The 19,957-nt window shown below is 42.0% G+C and overlaps 1 protein-coding gene across 1 annotated transcript; it reads left to right on the forward strand.

The window, feature by feature from the left end:
• The first annotated feature begins 14 nt into the window (after window positions 1-14).
• asah2 (N-acylsphingosine amidohydrolase 2) lies at window positions 15-19,127 on the forward strand. Its single transcript, XM_033610676.2, has 21 exons — window positions 15-172; window positions 1,929-2,066; window positions 4,105-4,178; window positions 6,602-6,745; window positions 8,863-9,039; window positions 9,681-9,808; window positions 9,899-9,976; window positions 10,069-10,189; window positions 11,363-11,488; window positions 11,564-11,650; window positions 11,963-12,067; window positions 12,890-12,971; window positions 13,049-13,164; window positions 13,283-13,377; window positions 14,348-14,387; window positions 14,472-14,570; window positions 14,656-14,751; window positions 16,090-16,239; window positions 16,439-16,495; window positions 16,630-16,718; window positions 18,752-19,127. The coding sequence occupies exons 2-21, from the start codon at window positions 1,943-1,945 to the stop codon at window positions 18,948-18,950; spliced, it is 2,187 nt and encodes a 728-aa protein (XP_033466567.2). The 5' UTR covers window positions 15-172; window positions 1,929-1,942; the 3' UTR covers window positions 18,951-19,127.
• Window positions 19,128-19,957: the final 830 nt, after the last annotated feature.

Raw genomic sequence — 19,957 nt, forward strand, 5'->3', positions numbered from 1 at the left:
TAATCTACAGTCTGAGTGACGCTCTGGTGAGGGACCTTTGGAGTCAGAGGAAAATACCTGTAGACTGTTTATCAGTTAGATAACAGCTGAACTGCTCCGCTGGATCTGAGCTGGTACACAGATCAGACACACTCAGCTCAAACACACTTTCTTTTCTGGTTTTAACCTGCAGGTGAGTTTGATTATGTTGTTTCTACTCAGTTTCTGATGATTTCAGGCCTGACTTTCCTCTGTGGTTTCCTGGAGTCCAGGATCTTGCTGTGGCTCAGTGAAAACAGACCAGCTTTTCAAAATGTAGGGAAGTTATTTTTTCATCATGCAGCTGGGCAACTGTTTAACGCTGCAGTCCTGTCTGACTTCAGGTTTCAGTGGTGTAAATTTAAACAGATGCTTCGTGTCTTAATGTGAAGAAGGTTATAATATCCTCATTGCTTCACTCAGATCTGATGTTTCACATGCTTCATATCGGCCATCCTGTGTTTACGTTATTGTGAGTCCATTTGTTTTTTATCCACAACTTTTACACCTCACACAGGAAACACTTTTGGTGGTTTCCTCACCGAATGCTCTCTGATTGGATGCTGCCACAGTTGATGACGTGGTCACCAACTTAAACGTTACTAAGGGCCCTTTACACCTACCTGTCAGACTTCTCAGTTCAGTCCAAAATTACAGGTGAAACCTTCCAGGCTGACAGTCCGGACCAAACCTCGGTCCGTTCAAAAGATCAAACAGAATCATGTTTCGATTCGTTTCTAATGTGAAAAGATCTTTTTGGGATGGTTCAGATTTTAAATGACAGAAAGCTTCAGGCCAGCTGTCAGAACCAGAGGATGGAAAACCAACAAAACAAGACCAAAGAGAAGACCAAATGTTTAACTGATGTTTGATCTGACGACTCAAAAATTCACTTTTCTATAATTTTGTGAGAAAAGGAAAGAGAGAGGATACGAGAGGATGGGAGAGCCAATCAATGTCAACGTAGCTCACGTTGGTGATGACAACAGGACAAAGGTGATGATGACAGGATGTAGGGGATGACAAAAGGACTTCAGCGATTACAACTGGACACCGGTGGTCACAAAAGGACATAGAGGATGACAGCAGGAAGTAGGTGATGATGACGAGATGTAGCTGATAGAACAAGGCAAAGCAGATGACGAGAGGACGCAGCTAATGATGAAAGGATGTAGGTGATGTTGACAGGATGAAGGTGATAATGAAAGGATGAAGGTGATGATGACAGGGTGAAAGTGATAATGAAAGGATGAAGCTGGAATGACAGGATGAAGGTGATAATGACAGGATGAAGGTGGTAATGACAGGATGAAGGTGATAATGACCGGATGAAGGTGATAATGACAGGGTGAAGCTGATGACGACAGGATGAAGGTGATGACGACATAATGAAGGTGATAATGAAAGGATGAAGGTGATGATGACAGGATGAAGGTGATAACGACATAATGAAGGTGATAATGACCGGATGAAGGTGATGATGATGACAGGATGAAGGTGATGACGACAGGGTGAAGGTGATGACGACAGGGTGAAGGTGATGACGACGGGACAGCGGTGATAACAACAGGATGAAGGTGATAATGAAAGGATGAAGGTCATGACAACAGGGTGAAGGTGATAATGACAGGATGAAGGTGATAATGAAAGGATGAAGGTGGTGATGACAGGATGAAGGTGATAACATAATGAAGGTGATGATGACAGGATGAAGGTGATAACATAATGAAGGTGATGATGCCAAGGAAAGATGAACAGCTGGTACAACCTGGTCTCCAGGGTTGAATCAGTTTTCTTCATGTTCTGGTTCCGGTTTCATTATCCAGGACACACCTGAGTGTCTGTGTTGATGATGACTGACAGAATAAATCTGAAATGACCTCACAACTCACTCAGTGTTTTCCCTCCAGTGCTGACGGACAGTATGGCGGGCAGGAAGACGGTGTGTTGTGGTGTTACCCCTCTGGTGGCAACGCTGGGCGCCCTGTTCATCCTCGTGACGGCTGTGGGTGTGACACTGATCACACTGATGGTTACCTGGAAAACAGGTGAGAACACGTACACACAGTAGAGTACTAAATGTTGTTTGATAAAAACTACAGTGATCAGCTGTTTTAGGAAATTACTGAGCCTTTAAAAAAAGGACTATCTGTGTTTTTGATGAGTTAAGTCGAACAGCTATTGTATATAAAATGTGTCAAAACAACAATGTGCTCAGCTTCCTAGTTGTGTCAGGTGTTTGTCTCTTACCTGCTTTCAGGTCTAGTTTATAAATTAAAGTATACATTTGTATGGTCAGTGAGGTAGTTAAAGATTTACCTCTTCAGTAAGAACCCATTAACTTGGAGCTGAAAGCCACAGACAGGAAGTCAAACGGTATGAAGAGATGAACTAAAAAAAGTTTTTAAAAAAGTGTTCTTTGAATAAAATGGTCCTGGCTGACCCAACATATTTGATTATTCATTCAGTCATTTTCTGTAACCGCTTATCCTGTTGGGGGTTGCTGGGGTGGAGAACAATTTGAATTTGCTCAGCGAGTCACTCTGGCAATCAGTAATGATGCTCATTACCCATGCTGTTGTAGCCGAGCTGCACCAATCACATCGGTGTATCTGATATAGGCGGGCCAGAGGCGAGCTAAACAGATGACGACAGCGCTGCGATGATGAAGTCCGGAATCAGTCAGTAAACATTGCAAGATGGCTACGGATGAACACCAGTTGTTTGAAACGGCTTTGGCCGCTACAATGAACGAGTTAGACTTGGATTTTTCTCTAAAAGAGGAACAAAAGACGGCGCTCGAGTCTTTCCTTTGCAAGAAGGACATTTTTGCTGTTTTGCCGACCGGATACGGCAAGTTATCTAATCTACCAGTTAGCTCTGCTGGTAGCGCTCTGGATACGTCACCCCGTGTATTGTTCTGATTGGTCGTAGTGTTATCCAATTGCATGCAGTGATATTTTCAAATACATGCTTAGTGCCGCCCCTCGAGTTGGGCCATTTGCATTACTCATAGCCAGACCCTAAATCTTTCTAGATTTGGGTCTGGATTTCCAGGCTAGCTACATGTCCCTCTTAATGCAGATTTTTTTGAGACACACTCTGGACCAAATGTTAGAAGAAAACATTGTTAAGATGGCTTCACAAGCCACAAAAGAAACACGGAAATGTATTTTCTTTGATAATAAAGATTTAAAAATTATGATAACCATTGTTTTATCTTAGTTTAATGTCATTTCAGTGGATTATGGCCTTTTTAAAAACAAAAAGCACTAAAAAAAACAAGCATAACAAAAGAAAGTGCTCGTATGTCTTGGTAGCTAACTAGTCAAATAGCTAACGTTACATTGTCCATCTTTGATGGAATATGACACCTGAAATTTCCAACCGCAAAACTGCTGCAGGTGTTTCTGCAGATCTAACAACTGACTGACAGGGTACATAGAAGCATAGGTTGCTAACATTAGCCCGCAGACCACTGCTAATGGTCCGGTAATGATGCAGTGTTCTTTTTTATTCGATGACTTGTGTAAATCTATTGATAGCATGAAGCTAGCATCCTGACAACTCAAAAGGCTACCTGTAGCCCACGCAAATGAAATAACCTCTGCAGAAGATGTCATTTTTACAGTGTCCAACACTCATTGTGTCTGTTTATGTAAATGTCAGCATATCAATGACGTACCAGGGTCTTTAAGGGTTGTCCCATTAAATAAGAGAAGTCTCAAGCACTACCCCTTGTAACTCTGCTCTGAGGAGCATGGTGGCACTTGAAAACCAGGGATGGGGGTAAAATATGAAATGCCATTGGGTCTAAGTGTTACTTGAGTCAACTCAGGAACTGATACGACTGCTAGATGGGTTGACAAAACATTGACGGTGATAGATTATCTCTCTGCAACAAGTTCGAAGTCACTTGTGTTAGATTTTACTAAAAATTAAAAAAAAGGAAATGACTCTAAAAACTGATGATAATTTGGAAAACGATCATGAAGAATGTGAAGTATGCAAATTTGTAGTAAACTAAAAAGAGCATCAGTATAGTCTTTAAAAACTAACAGCTACCCTTCTCTGTTGTCTTGTCAGGTCCTCAACATAAACCCTACCTGATCGGAGTGGGCCGGGCCGACTGCACCGGGCCTCCAGCCGATATCCCTCTGGTCAGTACCAAAAAACACACACCAGACTCTCATGCTGCCTTCAAGGCCTCCTGTCTCACTGCTTTGCATGAGAAGGTCCCCATTTACAGATGATAATGACTGCTAGATGTCCACATAGAGACAATAAAGATTCCCAGGTGTCCATAAAGAAATGATAACGACTCTCAGGTGTCCCTCTAGAGACGAGAATGACTGGAACATACCTGAGACACTTGAGCCTCCTCCTGGTGGTGTGAGGTATTTTTGACCACAGTGCCAGACTGGGGTGTAACATAGCAACAATAGCTTAAAAAACCAATCTCGTCATAGGTTGTTACTGGACGCATTCCAGATTTGAGATGAACGGTATCTCACAGTACCCCTGTGTACCCTTATCCAGTCCCTGGTTCTAACAGTCTCTTAAATGTGACCCTAACTGGACCTGATTCTCAGCACCACATCAGACAAACTCCGCATCCCCAGAATCTACTTGACCTTGAAGCTTGACATTTTTGATGCGGTGGTACCAGAACTCTGCAGGAGGCACAGCTGCAGCTTGACTCAAGCTGAGACTCTTCCATACCCTCAAGATCTCAAGGCACAGTTTTGGGGACCTCTGAATAATTTCTCTGCTCTTTGCGGATGATGTGGTTTTGTTGCTTTCATCAGAGCGTGACCTCCGACACACCCTGGAGTAGTCAGGATGAGTGATAACAGATAAGAGAGATAAAAGATAAGAGACACTTTATTGTCGTCCATCCATATACGGTGCAGTTCAGTACGCAGAGGAACAAAACTGCGTTTCTCTGGTCCCGGCGCAAAACAATTATTGTAAATGTATCATTAGTTATTATAACTAGAGCAGTGACCACGAAGCATTTGATCACTATCACAAACACATTGTTGTCCAGTGTTCAGGTTTAAGGAAAGAGTGTTAACCAACTGGTGCCCATGTGGAGACGATAACGACTCTCAGCTGTCCATACAGAGACAGTAACAACTCTTAGGTGTTCACGTAGAGATGGTTACGACTCTCAGCTGTCCAATTCAGGTAGTGTAAATAAATGTAAACAAATGTAATGTGCAATAAACAACAGTCAAACAGTTCCCTGAAGATTTCTCTGTAGAAAGATGGAAGAAGTCCAAGTAACCTTACTACAGAAACATCCTCGGGAACTGCTGAAGTGTCGGTACCTCCCAGTCTGAGGACACACTTCTCTGACAGATAACGGTGGGTTTCCTCCCTTACCGCCCTAAAGGAAGGAATTCCTGTATTTCATGGTCTTGTTCATGATTGAAGGTGAAATGGAGCTGGAGACAGACAGGTGGACTGGAAAGACGTCGGCAGTAATGTGGACGCTGCACCAGATTGAGAGAGCTGAGTGCATTAAAGAGTCAATCTACGTTCCAACTCTCACCTGTGGTCATGAGCTTTAAGGCTCATTTATGCTCAACGTTAAATACGAATCCGAATACAGACGGATCCTTCTGTCCGTGCTCTGTGTTCATTTCGTCCGTATTTCTGCATGTTTCCATAAAGCTTATGGATACGGGCCAAACGAAGCAGTACCACCGGGAACCGTGGGGGCAGTGTTGCTGTCACTACCCGATACGTAGCTCTGGTGAGACACAAAGAAGAAATAACAATTCAATTTCTCTCATCGGTAGTACTAGAGAAAAGAATTTTCCGTCCTCCAGTCGCGATGTATTTTACGGCCTCACCGACCACCGCCTCCTACAACGCTGCCTCTGTTTTTGTCTTTAATGCAAGAGGTACATTATCAATATCTCCTCCACAGTCGCCATGTTTGTTTTTGAGTTTGTTGTTGTCATAAACTTTTGACTCTGGGCTGCCCCCTGGTGGATATATTGGTTAACATCCATGCCAACGTAAAGGACGCATGGAAGCATGTGGGCAGTGACGGTAACATCGTTTGAAACGGACGTATACATTTTCGTACGTAAAGGGAGCATAAATGAGCCCTTACATGGTGACAGAAGAAAGAAGGTTGTAGATACGAGTCCAGCCTTAGGGATGGGGGGAAGAGCTCACACATCCAGGGGGAGCCCAGGGTAGAGTGTCCACAGGGGTCAGCTGCTGAGGTGTTTAGGCGTCTGATCAGGATCCTTGTGGGTGCCTTCATTCGGTTTTCTGGGCATGTCCAACTGGTAGGAGACCCAGGGGCAGATCCAGAACATGCTGGAGGGATTATATACCTCCGATCTCTGGAGGAGTAGCTGGAAAAAAATTGCTTGTAGAGGGATGTTTGAACCACCTTGTTTAGCCTCCAAGACCTGGTCCTGGATAAGCGGAAGAAAGTGGATGGATGGTCAATAAATAATAAACAACATCGACAAAGATGATTAGCAAGTCAAGTAAAAAGTGGATTCATGTTTGTATTTTTTTATTTTTTTTTATATAATGTAATTGTGTTTGTGTTCAGATGGGTTATGCGAAGTCTCAGCAGATGGCTGCAGGCATACACACTCGCCTGTACAGCCGAGCCTTCATCATCGACGACGGGAGGCGGAGAGTCGTGTTCGTCACCGTAGATGTGGGAATGATATCGCAGAGGCTACGACTGGAGGTGAACACACACACACACACACACAATAAAAGTTTACCATGATATTGAAATAATGCATTACTGGTAAAAGTCCAGCATCTAAAACCTTTTTTTCAGTGTAAGTACAGAAGTATAAACAGCTACATTTACTTATCAATTGTACAGTAAAAGTAGCATTTCAGTGTTATATTAATATATGAACTATTATTCTTTATTAATGATGAATAAATATTAATAATGTGAAACTACTAATAATACTAATAACAGCACTTTTCAAAACAAAGCTACAAAGTACGTCACATGTTTGAACCAGAGAAGACATGTTGGAAATAATGATAATCCAACACGTCAAATACTGACATGTGGTCAGTGGCTCGTCACGTCAAAACATGACGCGCTAGGCTGGATCTGAAACCAACTGCAGTCACATGACACACTGGGTGCGTTTACATGGACAGTTTAATTCCCTTTTCATTCAGAATGAAAGTTCATTCCTATTAAAAGTGATCTTGTAAACACCTAATTCGGAATGAAAATGGCCAATGCGATTGAAAATTCAATTCGATGTAAGGGGCTGGAATATTCTGTTTCTAATTCCGAATGAAAGAATTTCTCGCACTTGTATACACTCATTCCTCTTTAAGTTCATTCCGGTCTTTCTGCGCATGCTCGTTTCCTTGCCCTTCTGGCGCGATGACGTATATAGTGCGCATAGCAACGGGCTGAGATAGAGCAGTCGGACTCGTTGCACTCAGCGGTTTCCATTCGCCAAAGCACGGTCATCTACCTCCCTTCTCCTCCTCAACAGACGAAGCATTAGCAGAACAAGGTTGTTGTCGTACTGCTGCTTCAAGAATATAAGCAAAACAAGCCTGAAAAGGCACTAAGAACGGCGTCCTCAAGCATCTTGTTATCCGGAGTGAGGACTACAGTGTGCGGTAAACGTAAACACATAACATCCACAACGCCCCCTATCCAATCGATTAAACTGATCTCCCGTGTAAACCCTCATTCAGAATGAATATTTCCCATGTAAATTACCTGGAAAAACTTTTATTCCGATTAATTTCATTTAGATTTATTTCATGCTGAATGAGAAGCTATCATGTAACTGTAGCCAATGTTTGGGTTAAACATGAGCATGTTACAGTCCTGGAGGATTATTAATGTGCACCTCCTCCTGTACTGCCTTAATATGCACATTCAGCACATCCAATGCATCAAAACATTGTTTTCTAGTTGGAGCCGCGCCTCGTTTTCAAACTGTATGGTTTGACTAAAATGAACAATGACAGCAATATAGTCCACGATGAGCAGCGCTAAAATCAACCTGCGTAGTTGTCCCTCCATTGTGACATTAGAAAGTGTCACATTTATCTTGCAAGTGTACTCTTCTTCAACGTTTGCTTTACTTCCTGGATTTTTCCCACATGGAAATTCTGACCAATCAAGTGCAGCTTTCTCACACAAGGCATTTGATCTGGTCCTCTTGTAAATGCTGCCGTGAGAACACGAACCAACTCTAGGCAATTATACAACTTTGGAACAACATGAGTCCCTGATTCAGACCAAAGGAGACGACTCTAGGGCTGACAGCAGCCTTAAAATAACATTGTTACTGACTTAATATAACATCAGGACGACAAACACCACATACATCACGTATGTCACATGACATACGTGAAATATGTGGTGTTTGTCGTCCTATCTACGCTGTTATTAAAACAACATGATTGACTTTGGGTTTCGTACAGGTCATGAACAGCAGTCTCCCAGGCGTCCGGAGTTTGTTTGACCCATCCATCTCCACCGCCAACCTGCCCGATATAGACTCTCTTGCTCTTTTTACGTACAGTACATGCCCATATCAACAAATACTGCCGCCTGGGTCATCTTATATTGCTGCTTGAGGGTGGTACCTCTGTTTATTGGGGTCTGACGCCAACAGGCCACTGACTAAGCATTGGTATTTGACGTGTTAGGAAGCATTAATAAAGAGCTTTTTTTAAAAAAGTACAAGGTTTGAGAGATTATTTAAAAGATGTTCGATTCAGCAAAATAAGGATAAAAATGAAAAATAAAAAAATGAGAATAAGGAATTATGTAAAAAAAACCAAAAAACTCTGTTGTGTGTGCAGGTTCTACAGGCGCTGCAGGAGAAGTATGGAGATCTGTACCGTCAGGATAACGTAGTTCTGAGTGGGACTCACACTCACTGTGGACTGGGCGGATATTTCCAGTACACACTGTTTATGCTCAGCAGTAAAGGTTACATCAAGGAGTCCATCAAGCCTCTGGTCAACGGCATCGTCAAGGTGTGTGTGTGATTTATTGATCGCTTAATTTCAGCACACAGTCAGACGCAACATACCGCTGCAGAGGTGGAATAAAACAACATACTTAACAATTATCAAACCTTGTTTCCAGTATATAGACATAGCCTGATCCATTGAAACCCTGTTTTCAGAGTATAGACATTCCCAATCATAACCATTTAAGAATATCAAACTTTGTTTTCAGAATATAGACACGGCCTGATGTAACCTTGAGTTGTATTTATAAATGTAAAACCCTTTTATCTCCAGAGCATAGACATAGCCCAACATAACATAATACTGTAGACTACTTCTGAAAGTAAAACTGTTTCCAGAGCATAGATACAATATACTATATATAGTACTTTAGTATATCATACTATGGTATGTACTATGTAATAATAATTTAAACCTTTGTGTCCAGAGCATAGACACAACCCAACATAACATAAAACTGTACTTCTTAAAGTACAACCTTGTTTCCAGGGTATAGATATAATATGTAAGATATAATATATTGCTGTAGTATGTAATACTATAGTATGTATTATGTATTATTAATTTAAACATTTGTTTCCAGAGCAGAGACATAACCCAGCACATTATAAAGCTGTATTCTGAAACTATGACCTTGTTCCCAGAGTATAGACGTAGCCCATGGTAACATGAAGCCAGGCAGAATTTACAGGAGCAGAGGAGAGCTGGACGACAGCAGCATCAACAGAAGTCCTCACTCCTACCTGAACAACCCTGAGGACGAGAGACAGAGGTACATAACGACGAGACAGAGAGACACAGAGGGAATTATTAGATTAACGGTAAACTAAATAATTGATGAGTGTTGTTATTGATCCTTCAGGTATAAGTGGAACACAGATAAACAGGTGGTGGTGCTGAAGTTCACTGATCTGGATGGAGGCGGGATCGGTATGCTCAGGTGAAAACACACAGCATCCTCCCGTAATTAAAGAATAACAATGTTACAGTGATTAAGTCTGACTACGACTATGACTCCGTCCCTACTGACAGCTGGTTCGCCGTCCATGCCGTCAGCATGAACTACACTAACCGCATGGTGAGCAGCGACAACATGGGCTACGCCTCCTACCTCCTGGAGCAGGACAAGAACCCTGGAGAGCTACCTGGACAGGTGACAGGGCCCCACTGATGTGATGAGGTCACTCTGGAATCAGCTGTTGATGTTTGTCTTATTCAGCTGTTGCTCAGATGATTTACTTTTTTCCCACACTCGTGCTGGCTTGTTTTGTTTTGACTCAAAACATCAGCCAAGTGCGGCGAGGTTTGTGTCTCCATTGCCACCTGCTTGATGGTGTGTCTATGACTGATGTAGCCTACATCTTCTCTTGAGGGATGACGTTTAAAAGCAGCGGGCTGTGTGTTTGGATTACATGAACAGAATAAATGACGTGGTGAACGATAATTCATCATCATGAGACTCAAATCTGTCAAACATGGATTTGTCTTATTGTCCCTGGTTAAACCTTGTGGAGATATCCACATATAATATACAATTTAAGGTGGAAGTAACAGACAACTTTTTAACTAGCTAGCTAACTCTGTCCGTTTATTAACTCCATAATCACAACAGAATATAGAAACTTTGACTGCTGCTCATTTTAGGAAGGACACCACAAGAAACACGTTCTTTGTTTTAGATTAATAAACAGATGATGGATCATCATTTGTCTCGAGCTGTCAGTGATCAGCTGTAGGGAGCACGCTAGCTACATTAGCTACATCGCTAATGTTAGCGAACCTTTCATTTTCCGTCTGGATGCAGATGAACCAATCTGAACACACATTATAGGTTTTCTTGCGGTGTCCTTTCTAAAGTGAGCAGTGGTGGAAGTTACTATATTTTGTTATGATCAAGGCTTAATAAGCACACAGTGTTAGCTAGCTAGCGTACTAGCACGTTGATAAGTTGTACTTACATATTAAATTATATTATATGAACACATCGCCACAAATATTAATCAAAGACAATAAGCCAAATCCATGCTTAACAAACGTGGGTTTTAACAGTTCTTATGATAATTTATCTTTCACCATGTAAATAATTAAGTAATTAAAATAAGCAAAACACTCCCTCCTCTATTGGGCGTCCAGCAGTGATTAGCCTAAATACCGAGATTCTAATTAAATGAAGACCAAATTTTTTTTCCCACTACACCTAGATCATAAACTCATGGATATAGAAACTCAACTCCAGAGATGGACCGTGTCTGGTGCAGCTCGGCGCGGCATGGAAAAATAGTATTTCTCTCTTTGATGTGCAATGTGTGTGTGTGTTCACTCTCAGGGAGGCTTCGTTGCTGGTTTCTCCTCCAGTAACCTCGGAGACGTCAGTCCGAACACCAAAGGGCCTCACTGTATGAACACCGGGCTGCCCTGTGACTACCTGAACAGCTCCTGTCCTGTAGGAGGGGTAAGCGCACACACACACACACACACACATTCAGTACTATCACCAGATGGTAAACAGGAAGTGTGTGTCTGTCAGACTATGATGTGCAAGGCGTCTGGACCTGGGGAAGACATGTTTGACAGCACGAGGATCATTGGACACAACATCTACAGGACGGCCAAGGTACCTGTCCGTCAGTCTTATTAATAATTAGTAAAATTATTGAATTTAAATAAAAATTAATGAATGTAATCAATGACAAGTCCTCACAAGTGTGACACTTGTTGTAACAACATTGTGGGGACATCAAACATTTTACCACAGTGCTTTGTGGGGACTTGCATGCCTTATTGGGACAAAAACCCATGTCCCCACAAGGTGTACTTTTTACTCTACGGTGAGGACCTGGTTTTTGATCATGGTTGAATCAAAAGTTAATCCAGCGTCTTCACAGCTGGTAAAATGTCTTAATGTGTGTGTTGCTGCCCCCTGTAGGAGCTGTATGCTAATGCAACTGAAGAGGTGACCGGCTTCGTTCACTCGGCCCATCAGTGGGTCGACATGACGGATGTCACTCTTCAGATCAACGACACACACACGGTCAGCAAACATATCATTCAAAACAGGTTTCAGCCACACTCCCAAACTTTTTAGAACCATTTCCCAAACTATACCTCAATCTGTAAGTGTGTCACATGACCAAAAACAGCCAGTTGAGAGGCATACCAAGGGTGGAAATGAAGAATAATCTATTCCTTTAGCTCTTTAATGTAATTACATAGTTTTCGATAATCAATAAAATACCATACATATTTGATTTTTTTTAGTGTAGATTCTTTTACACATCAAGTTTATTTAATTTATGTAGTCATGACAAAAGTTATCTCTCTGGGACCGCCAGTGTTACTTGAATAAGTAAACACTGACCAACAGGACCAGACTGGCCGACCCGTATGCTCTCACTCAGTGGATGGATGATGTCACAGGAAGCCAATCTTACAAAGGAGGACCACACTTGTTTGTTTTGCTATGGAAGCTAACGTTAGCTAATGTGCTAAAAAGTTAGCATTCCAGAGAAATCCAATATTCCTCTTAATCCCTCCCCATTTTCTGATGAGGTGGACATGATAACCCTTAATACACAAGGGTCGATAAGAATATGAATCGAGCCACTCAACATTCTGCTGAGAAAGTCTCTGTTCCAAGGCTGGATCTTAGTTATTATCAGTGTTACAAATATGAATTTAAATGAAGTTTAGTTTTTACTTCTGGAACAAAACCTGAAAGTTCCAGTTTTGGCTCTCTGCTGGTGTGATCAAGGACGCAGAGACATCTGAGATTTAACTCTTTTTTACTGGGTTCATGTTTGTTTGTCTCTCAACAAACATCAATATTTGTGTGTAATATATCTCTGTGTATCAGGTCAGCACATGTAAACCAGCTCTGGGTCACAGTTTTGCAGCAGGAACAACAGATGGAGGGGGAGACCTCAACTTCACTCAAGGTGACTCCACTGTGGTTTTGTCAGGCTGCTTTTATTAGTTTGAATCCCTGTAAACCTGACCCTCCCTCTCTCTGTAGGCGCTGTGGAGGGCGACCCATTCTGGGACGGGATTATAGGCGGTCTCCTGGGTAAGCCGTCCAATAAGACGCAGGAGTGTCATCATCCCAAACCAATCCTGTTCAACACGGGGGAGGTGAGGACGAGTTTTACAGCGGATGAAACCGTGATGTGATGGTGTTGAATGATGTGAAGTTTGTGGTGCGTTATTTGTTAACGCACAACTGTTTTATGTTGTGTGTGTGTGTGTGCAGATGAACCGGCCTCTGCCGTGGCATCCTCAGATCGTCGATGTTCAAATCCTCACCATTGGCTCTGTAGCTGTCATCGCTGTCCCTGGAGAGATGACGTAACAGCCTTTTACTAATACTACAATGTTAATACATCATACTAATAAAAAATACATAATGGTACTAATACAAATACCCACTACATATTATAATACATAATAGTAGTAATTAAAATGCATAATAGTACCACTAAAAACACTGAATTATAATACATAATACTACTAATAAAAATACACAATACAATTTAAAATACACACTGTGAATGGTAGTACATAATACTACTGTTGAAAATACATAAAAGAAATAATAATACATACTGTAATACAACTCAAATCTATTTCTCACTTGGTGAGTGTATTGCTGAGGACCAAAAGACACCCAGTGTTAAAAACTGGACATGTACACGTTCAATATCAGTCAATTTAGATTTAACAAGTGAACAACTCTGTTGCTCTTTGCCGCAGTGGCGGCGGGGCTTCAGGGCTCTGCAGAGAGTCAAACATGTCTCACTCAATCTATTTAACCTGTTTTTGACCACGGGTAGCCGTGACTTGGCTGTGTCTTTCTTTGCCACACTAACTCATAACTAGGGTTATCAAGTGATTAAAAAAATATTCTAATTAATTACATGTTCTGTGATAAATTAGCCTGACTTATCTAAACAATATCTAAACAATATAAAAAATCTAGAACTGTTTGGGGCCCAGGTGTTTTGTTCAGGACCAAAGGAAACAATGCTAAGTATTGCAAGCAGTAATACTACCCACCAAACACTTAGTCCATTTCAAACAGGCATGTTTTGAATGAGAACTGCACTAATACTACAAATTAAAATACATAATACTACTGATAATAATAATGTAACTGATAATTGATAATCAGTGCGTTAATCACACTCAATATTAGTTTCAGTTTTCTAATCACACTGGCAATACACTGGTAACCATGGGAACCCTTCCCCCACTACCTGCCATGACATCCCTTCTGCCTCACCCCCTCACCTTGTTTTTTTGCTCTGCACACTCACAGCACCATGTCAGGGAGGAGGTTAAGAGAAGCTGTCAAACAGGTGAGACACAACAAGGACACAAACATCAGCACCACTTAACACCTGAAACATGTCATGTGATAATACTGTGTGTGTGTGAGATAGGAGCTCGAGTCAGAGGGGGAATTCCAGGACTCGGAGGTGGTTATTGCAGGCCTGAGTAACGTGTACACTCACTACATCACCACCTATGAAGAGTACCAGGTAGGCGGCAGCTGAGGCTCATGGGTACTGTAGTGTAAATAATTCACATCAACGGTTGTTATAAAGTGTGAACCCTTTTTTTTAGGTGCAGCGGTATGAAGGAGCCTCCACCATCTATGGTCCACACACGCTCAGTGCCTACCTGCACAAGTACCGAGGCCTGGCCAGAGCCATCGCACAGGTGAGACCAGCCGGATTACACCTTTAATGATTAGCACTGATACAAGCCTTTTACTGGAAGGACTGGATGAAAAACACTCTTCTTACACTAGGTTTCTACTGTGTTACTGATTGCTGTAATTTGCATCACAATCCGCACTCCTACTTGGACTCATAACTTAGTCAAATCTGAACACACAGACATGAAACATTTTTAGGGTCTGAGCACCACACATTTTTGAGGGCCTAAAGGCTCTCTAAAAGCCATGAAACTTTGGGCACACATCATGTCTGGTGAAAAACTTGATATTTTAGGGGTCTCATGCTTGGGCGCAAAAAATGGCTCAGTAGCATCCCCAACAAAATTTCAACGAAGCAGCCCCGGAAGTTAGTTTCACCTACATGTACGAAGATTGGTAGGCACATGTGACGTCGTATGACATACAAAAAAGTCTCTTGGAGCCATACCCTAAACCCAGAGTCAGCCATTTTGAATCTACTGGGCAATTTTGGTGCATTTTTGGCCATTTCCATGGGATGTAGTTTGACAAACTCCTCCTACAGATTAGATTCAATTGACTTCAGAATTGGTGTGTACCATTTTAAGACACTGGACATCAAAAGTTGCTTAAAGCTTGAGTTTTCGTCAAACTGTGCAACCATGGGAAGGCGTCAAACTTCCATGTTTTACCACCACACAGGAGGTGGTTTATTACTCAAGCACACATTGTCCAGTCTGCCCCAAACACGTATTATAAGGCACATGTAAATTAGGTGTAATGGTGATGGCGCCACCTTCTGGCAACAGGAAGTACGTCTTTTCAGACACTTATCTTTTGGAGTCTACAATTGATGTACAGAAATTTGATGAATAATTGTCTTCTCCAGTACTACAGAGTGGAAACAGAAAGTAGCACAAAATGTAAAATAGGTCATTCCAGCTCCCAGACTCGAAGGATATGCCATCTCACTCCTGCATCCACGGTCTGACTTTCACAGAAATGAACTGCTGCATCAGCCGGCCTCCTGCCAGCGTGCCCGAGTTGCGCAGAGGTGCGAGGGCCCGTTCATCGCTGCTTGCGCCTTTAATTTTTCAAATTAATGTCATTAACACTTTCCAACAATGTCACTTTCTCTTTTGTCCATTGTGAACAAACATCAATAAATCCACTTAGAAGTTATAGAAACACAGACACTGCAGAACCTTCCTGAGAATTATCACATTTTTAAGTGTTCTTTAGGATCAAAGTAGTCCAGAGATAGTTGTCTGAACATCCACGGGTACACTGCAAACAGGAGCTGCTAACAGCTAATTCAGCATACAGCTGTCCTACATGTGTCATTGTTTTTATGTCTTCAGGACAGAGTGTCGGACCTGCCGACCGGCCCTCAGCCTCCCTTCTTTCAGAAGAATCTCTTCAATCTGCTGCGTGATGCACCCATTGACAAAAAACCAAAGAACAGCAGATTTGGAGATGTCCTTCAGCAGGTTTACCCCGTCTACAGACAGGTAGAACATTCATAATTACATCTTCTGTGGCATCCCTCAGGGCTCAATACTCGGCCCAATTTGTTTCAGTGTGAATATGCTGCTGCCCTTTGCTCATTTTGCTCTATCAGTTTAAACTAAATTGGTTTTCTACCATCGTTATGCCGACAACACCCTGCTGTTTTTATATGAACATCAAGTATTTTAATGTGTGTTTCAGGGTGATGTTGTCTCCGTCACGTTCGTAGCAGGAAACCCCAGGAATTCAGGAGACATCGTAAGGACCAGAAACTGCTTTATCTTTACTCCTTAGTTTTGTATTTGTTTAGTTGATCCTCAGTCTCTTTGTTACCTTCTTTGTTTCTTGCTTTCTGTTTTCTCTAACCTCCTTTGTGTTTTCATCCGTTACAGAGAGAGAAAACTTTTGTTACTGTGGAGATTTATGACAACAGAACAGACACCTGGGAGGTCGTCCACACTGATGCATCATGGGAGACTAGGTAAGTTAGTGCACGGTAGATGAGTACTCTATGTGAAGGCCAGGGGTGGAAGAAGTTTTCAGATCCTTTACATAAAGGAGCAGTGTGTTGGATTTTGTGGCATCTTGTGGTAAGAACTGCGGATTGCAACCAGCTGAAACTTCTTTCATGTGCCAAGTATGAACTCCTGGTAATAATTCCTTCAGTGGTCATTCTTAAGGAGGTTTTTATCTGGCGCCAAAAAATCTGCAAAGGTCTCTTTCTCTCCAAATCAAACAGACCAGCTGATTTAAACCAGTAAAAACATTGAATATTGCAGTGACACATTGAGAATCTGTGTTTCTAGGATGCCGTTCTGCTCGTGGAGGGGCTACGAACTACGGGAGCAGACGCAAAAAAATGCGAATGGCTCTATCTAGAACCAGTGTTTAGTTTGTCTGTTCTGGGCTACTGTAGAAACATGGCAATGCAACATGGCGATTTACACATAAAGAAAAATATTTATCCTATTTCATTTCTGCCAATTTTTACCCTAAATCCTACACACTTAACCCTTCAGTAGATGTACTAATACTACACTGTAAAAGTACTGTGTTACAGTAAAAGTCCTGCATTGAAAATGCTAGAAGCTCAACCCTGATTCCAAATAGTTGGAATGTTGTGTAAAGTCCAGTTCAGACCAAAGACTCACGACAAGAAGAAACCATTTTATAATGCTGCAGAGAAAAGTGTCAGCTGTGTGAATTGGCCAGTCTGAGCTCGACTCAAGCTGGCTCAGCTGGTCAAATGGCCGGCAGCTGGTTTTAAAGCATGTCACCTGTTTCAACAGCCAGTCATTTTGTAGTGAAGTCCCCTGCTTGCTGCGGCAGGTGCTCCGTCCCCGCCGAGCCCTCTGTTTCCGTCCTCACAATGTGCTGGTGTCGGACGGTGGGTCGCTGCTGCTGGCTGTATGTGCTTATGCCCCCCAGCATGCACACATTCTCACTGACTGATGAATTGGTGCTGCTTATTTATATTATTGTGGCGTATTGATTATGTATACAGTCCATCTGATGCTGGTTTTGTTTCATCACTGTAGCCAGTATCTCATTATCACTATACTCCGATTTTAAAGAAGCTACAAATTATATTCAGCCACAAAATAAGTCTGAAAAGCTGCAAATCACAACGGAAGCACAGAGAGTTGTTGACTAGAGATGATACGCCGTCTCATCGTGGTCACTTCCTGTCAACATTACAGATCAGAAGTACAGAGAGTTGTTGACTAGAGATGATACACCGTCTCATGGTGGTCACTTCCTGTCAACGTTACAGCTCAGAAGTACGAGAGTTGTTGACTAGAGATGATACACCGTCTCATTGTGGTCACTTCCTGTCAACATTACAGATCAGAAGTACGAGAGTTGTTGACTAGAGATGATACACCGTCTCATGGTGGTCACTTCCTGTCAACGTTACAGCTCAGAAGTACGAGAGTTGTTGACTAGAGATGATACACCGTCTCATTGTGGTCACTTCCTGTCAACGTTACAGATCAGAAGTACAGAGAATTGTTGACTAGAGATGATACACCGTCTCATTGTGGTCACTTCCTGTCAACGTTACAGATCGAAAGTACAGGGAGTTGTTGAAGAGATGATACACCGTCTCATCGTGAGGTCACTTCCTGTGAACCGGCAGCTTTTTACAACATTACAGAATGGTGCATTGCAGGTTGCCTGTTTCAACACAAATCTTTGGTCTGAACTGGGCTTAAAACATAAATAAAACAGAACTCATTGGTCTGCAAATCCTTTTTTGACATATATTAAATTCAATACAGTACAGAGACAAAATATTTAATGATATTTAATGACCACTTTGTTATTGTGCAACACGTTTCAGAAGAAGTTGAGACAGGGTCATATTTACCATTGTGTTACATCACCTTTTCTTTGACAACACTTTGTCAAAATGTGTGATCTTATAACTGGTCAGGATGGTAATTTTACCTGGCTGACACTAACCTTTAACTCCAGTTGTCATCAAGGATTTTAAATGACGTCTCTCCACAGGTTTCACTGGCTGAAGGGTTCAAACCAGCAGAGTAACTCCACCATCGAGTGGCACATTTCCCCATCGGCCCCCAGCGGCTACTACAGGATCAAACACTTCGGACACTACAAACAGCGGAAAAATCTGAAACCCGTCATCACACCGTACGAAGGCACGTCAGACGTCTTCAGAGTCACTGCCAGCTTTTACTATCAGTGAGATCATCAATACCTGCAAGGTCCCAACTGATCATCGAGAACCTCACAGAAAGCCCCCAGAACTTTATGGAACAACTCTGGTCTCTTTTTTGTTTCCACAACCTGAAACGAAACACACTCACAAGCTCATGATACAAACAACAGGAAACTGTGGAAATAAAACAGCTATCATACCTCATGAGTCCCAGTGCTTGAATTCATTAATTAAGGCAAAACATTTTTCTCCAGTCAAATTTAAATATACTGAGTCTAAAAATGCAAAAGTTTGGGCACCTCTGGTCAAAATTTTACTTAGTGTGAACAGTTAACTAAGTAGAAGATGAACTGATCTCCAAAAGACATGAAGTTAAAGATTAAACATGCTTTTCAACATTTTAGATAAGTGTATTTTTTTTTTTTAATACAATTTTAGAGTTAAAAAAAGAAAGAAAAGGAGCACTGTCCAAAAGTTTGGGAACCTGAAGACATTTGAGCTGTGAGACAACTTTTTCCAGGGTCTTAGACCTTAATGAGCTTGTTAGGGCTCTAGCTTGTTCACAGTCATCGTTAGCAAAGGCCAGGTGATGCTGATTTCAAAGCTTTATAAATACTCTGACTCCTGAAAGCTTGTCCCAGCAATCAGCAGCCATGGGCTCCTCTAAACAGCTGCCGAGCACTCTAAAAACTAAAAGACCTGATGAAGACTAGAAGAAGATAGCAAAGTGTTTTCAGGGAGCTGTTTCCTCAGTTGGTCATGTCATTAAAGAAATGGCAGTTAACAGGAACTGTGGAGGTCAAGCTGAAAACTTTGTGAGGGAGCTGCTCGTAGGATTGTTAGAAAGGAAGAGTGGTGGTGCACTGTTCTACTGTGCAGACACACCTGGACAGGTATGACCTTCATGGAAGAGTCATCACAAGAAAACCTTTCCTGTGTCCTCACCACTAAATTCAGACTCACAAGTTTGTGAAGGAACATCGAGACAAGCCTGATGCTTTTTGGAAACAAGTCCTGAGGACACTTTCTGGACA

The sequence above is a fragment of the Epinephelus lanceolatus genome, chromosome 21 (genome assembly GCF_041903045.1).
Source record: "Epinephelus lanceolatus isolate andai-2023 chromosome 21, ASM4190304v1, whole genome shotgun sequence".
Lineage (NCBI taxonomy): Eukaryota > Metazoa > Chordata > Actinopteri > Perciformes > Serranidae > Epinephelus > Epinephelus lanceolatus.

What these genes read in the sequence shown, in the direction of transcription:
- asah2 (XM_033610676.2), top strand. Translation starts at nt 1,943, where the DNA reads ATGGCGGGCAGGAAGACGGTGTGTTGTGGTGTTACCCCTCTGGTGGCA. An exon ending in TGGTCAACGGCATCGTCAAG is followed by an intron (nt 9,040 to 9,680) that starts GTGTGTGTGTGA and finishes CCTTGTTCCCAG; the next exon opens with AGTATAGACGTAGCCCATGG. An exon ending in TTTACCCCGTCTACAGACAG is followed by an intron (nt 16,240 to 16,438) that starts GTAGAACATTCA and finishes TGTGTGTTTCAG; the next exon opens with GGTGATGTTGTCTCCGTCAC.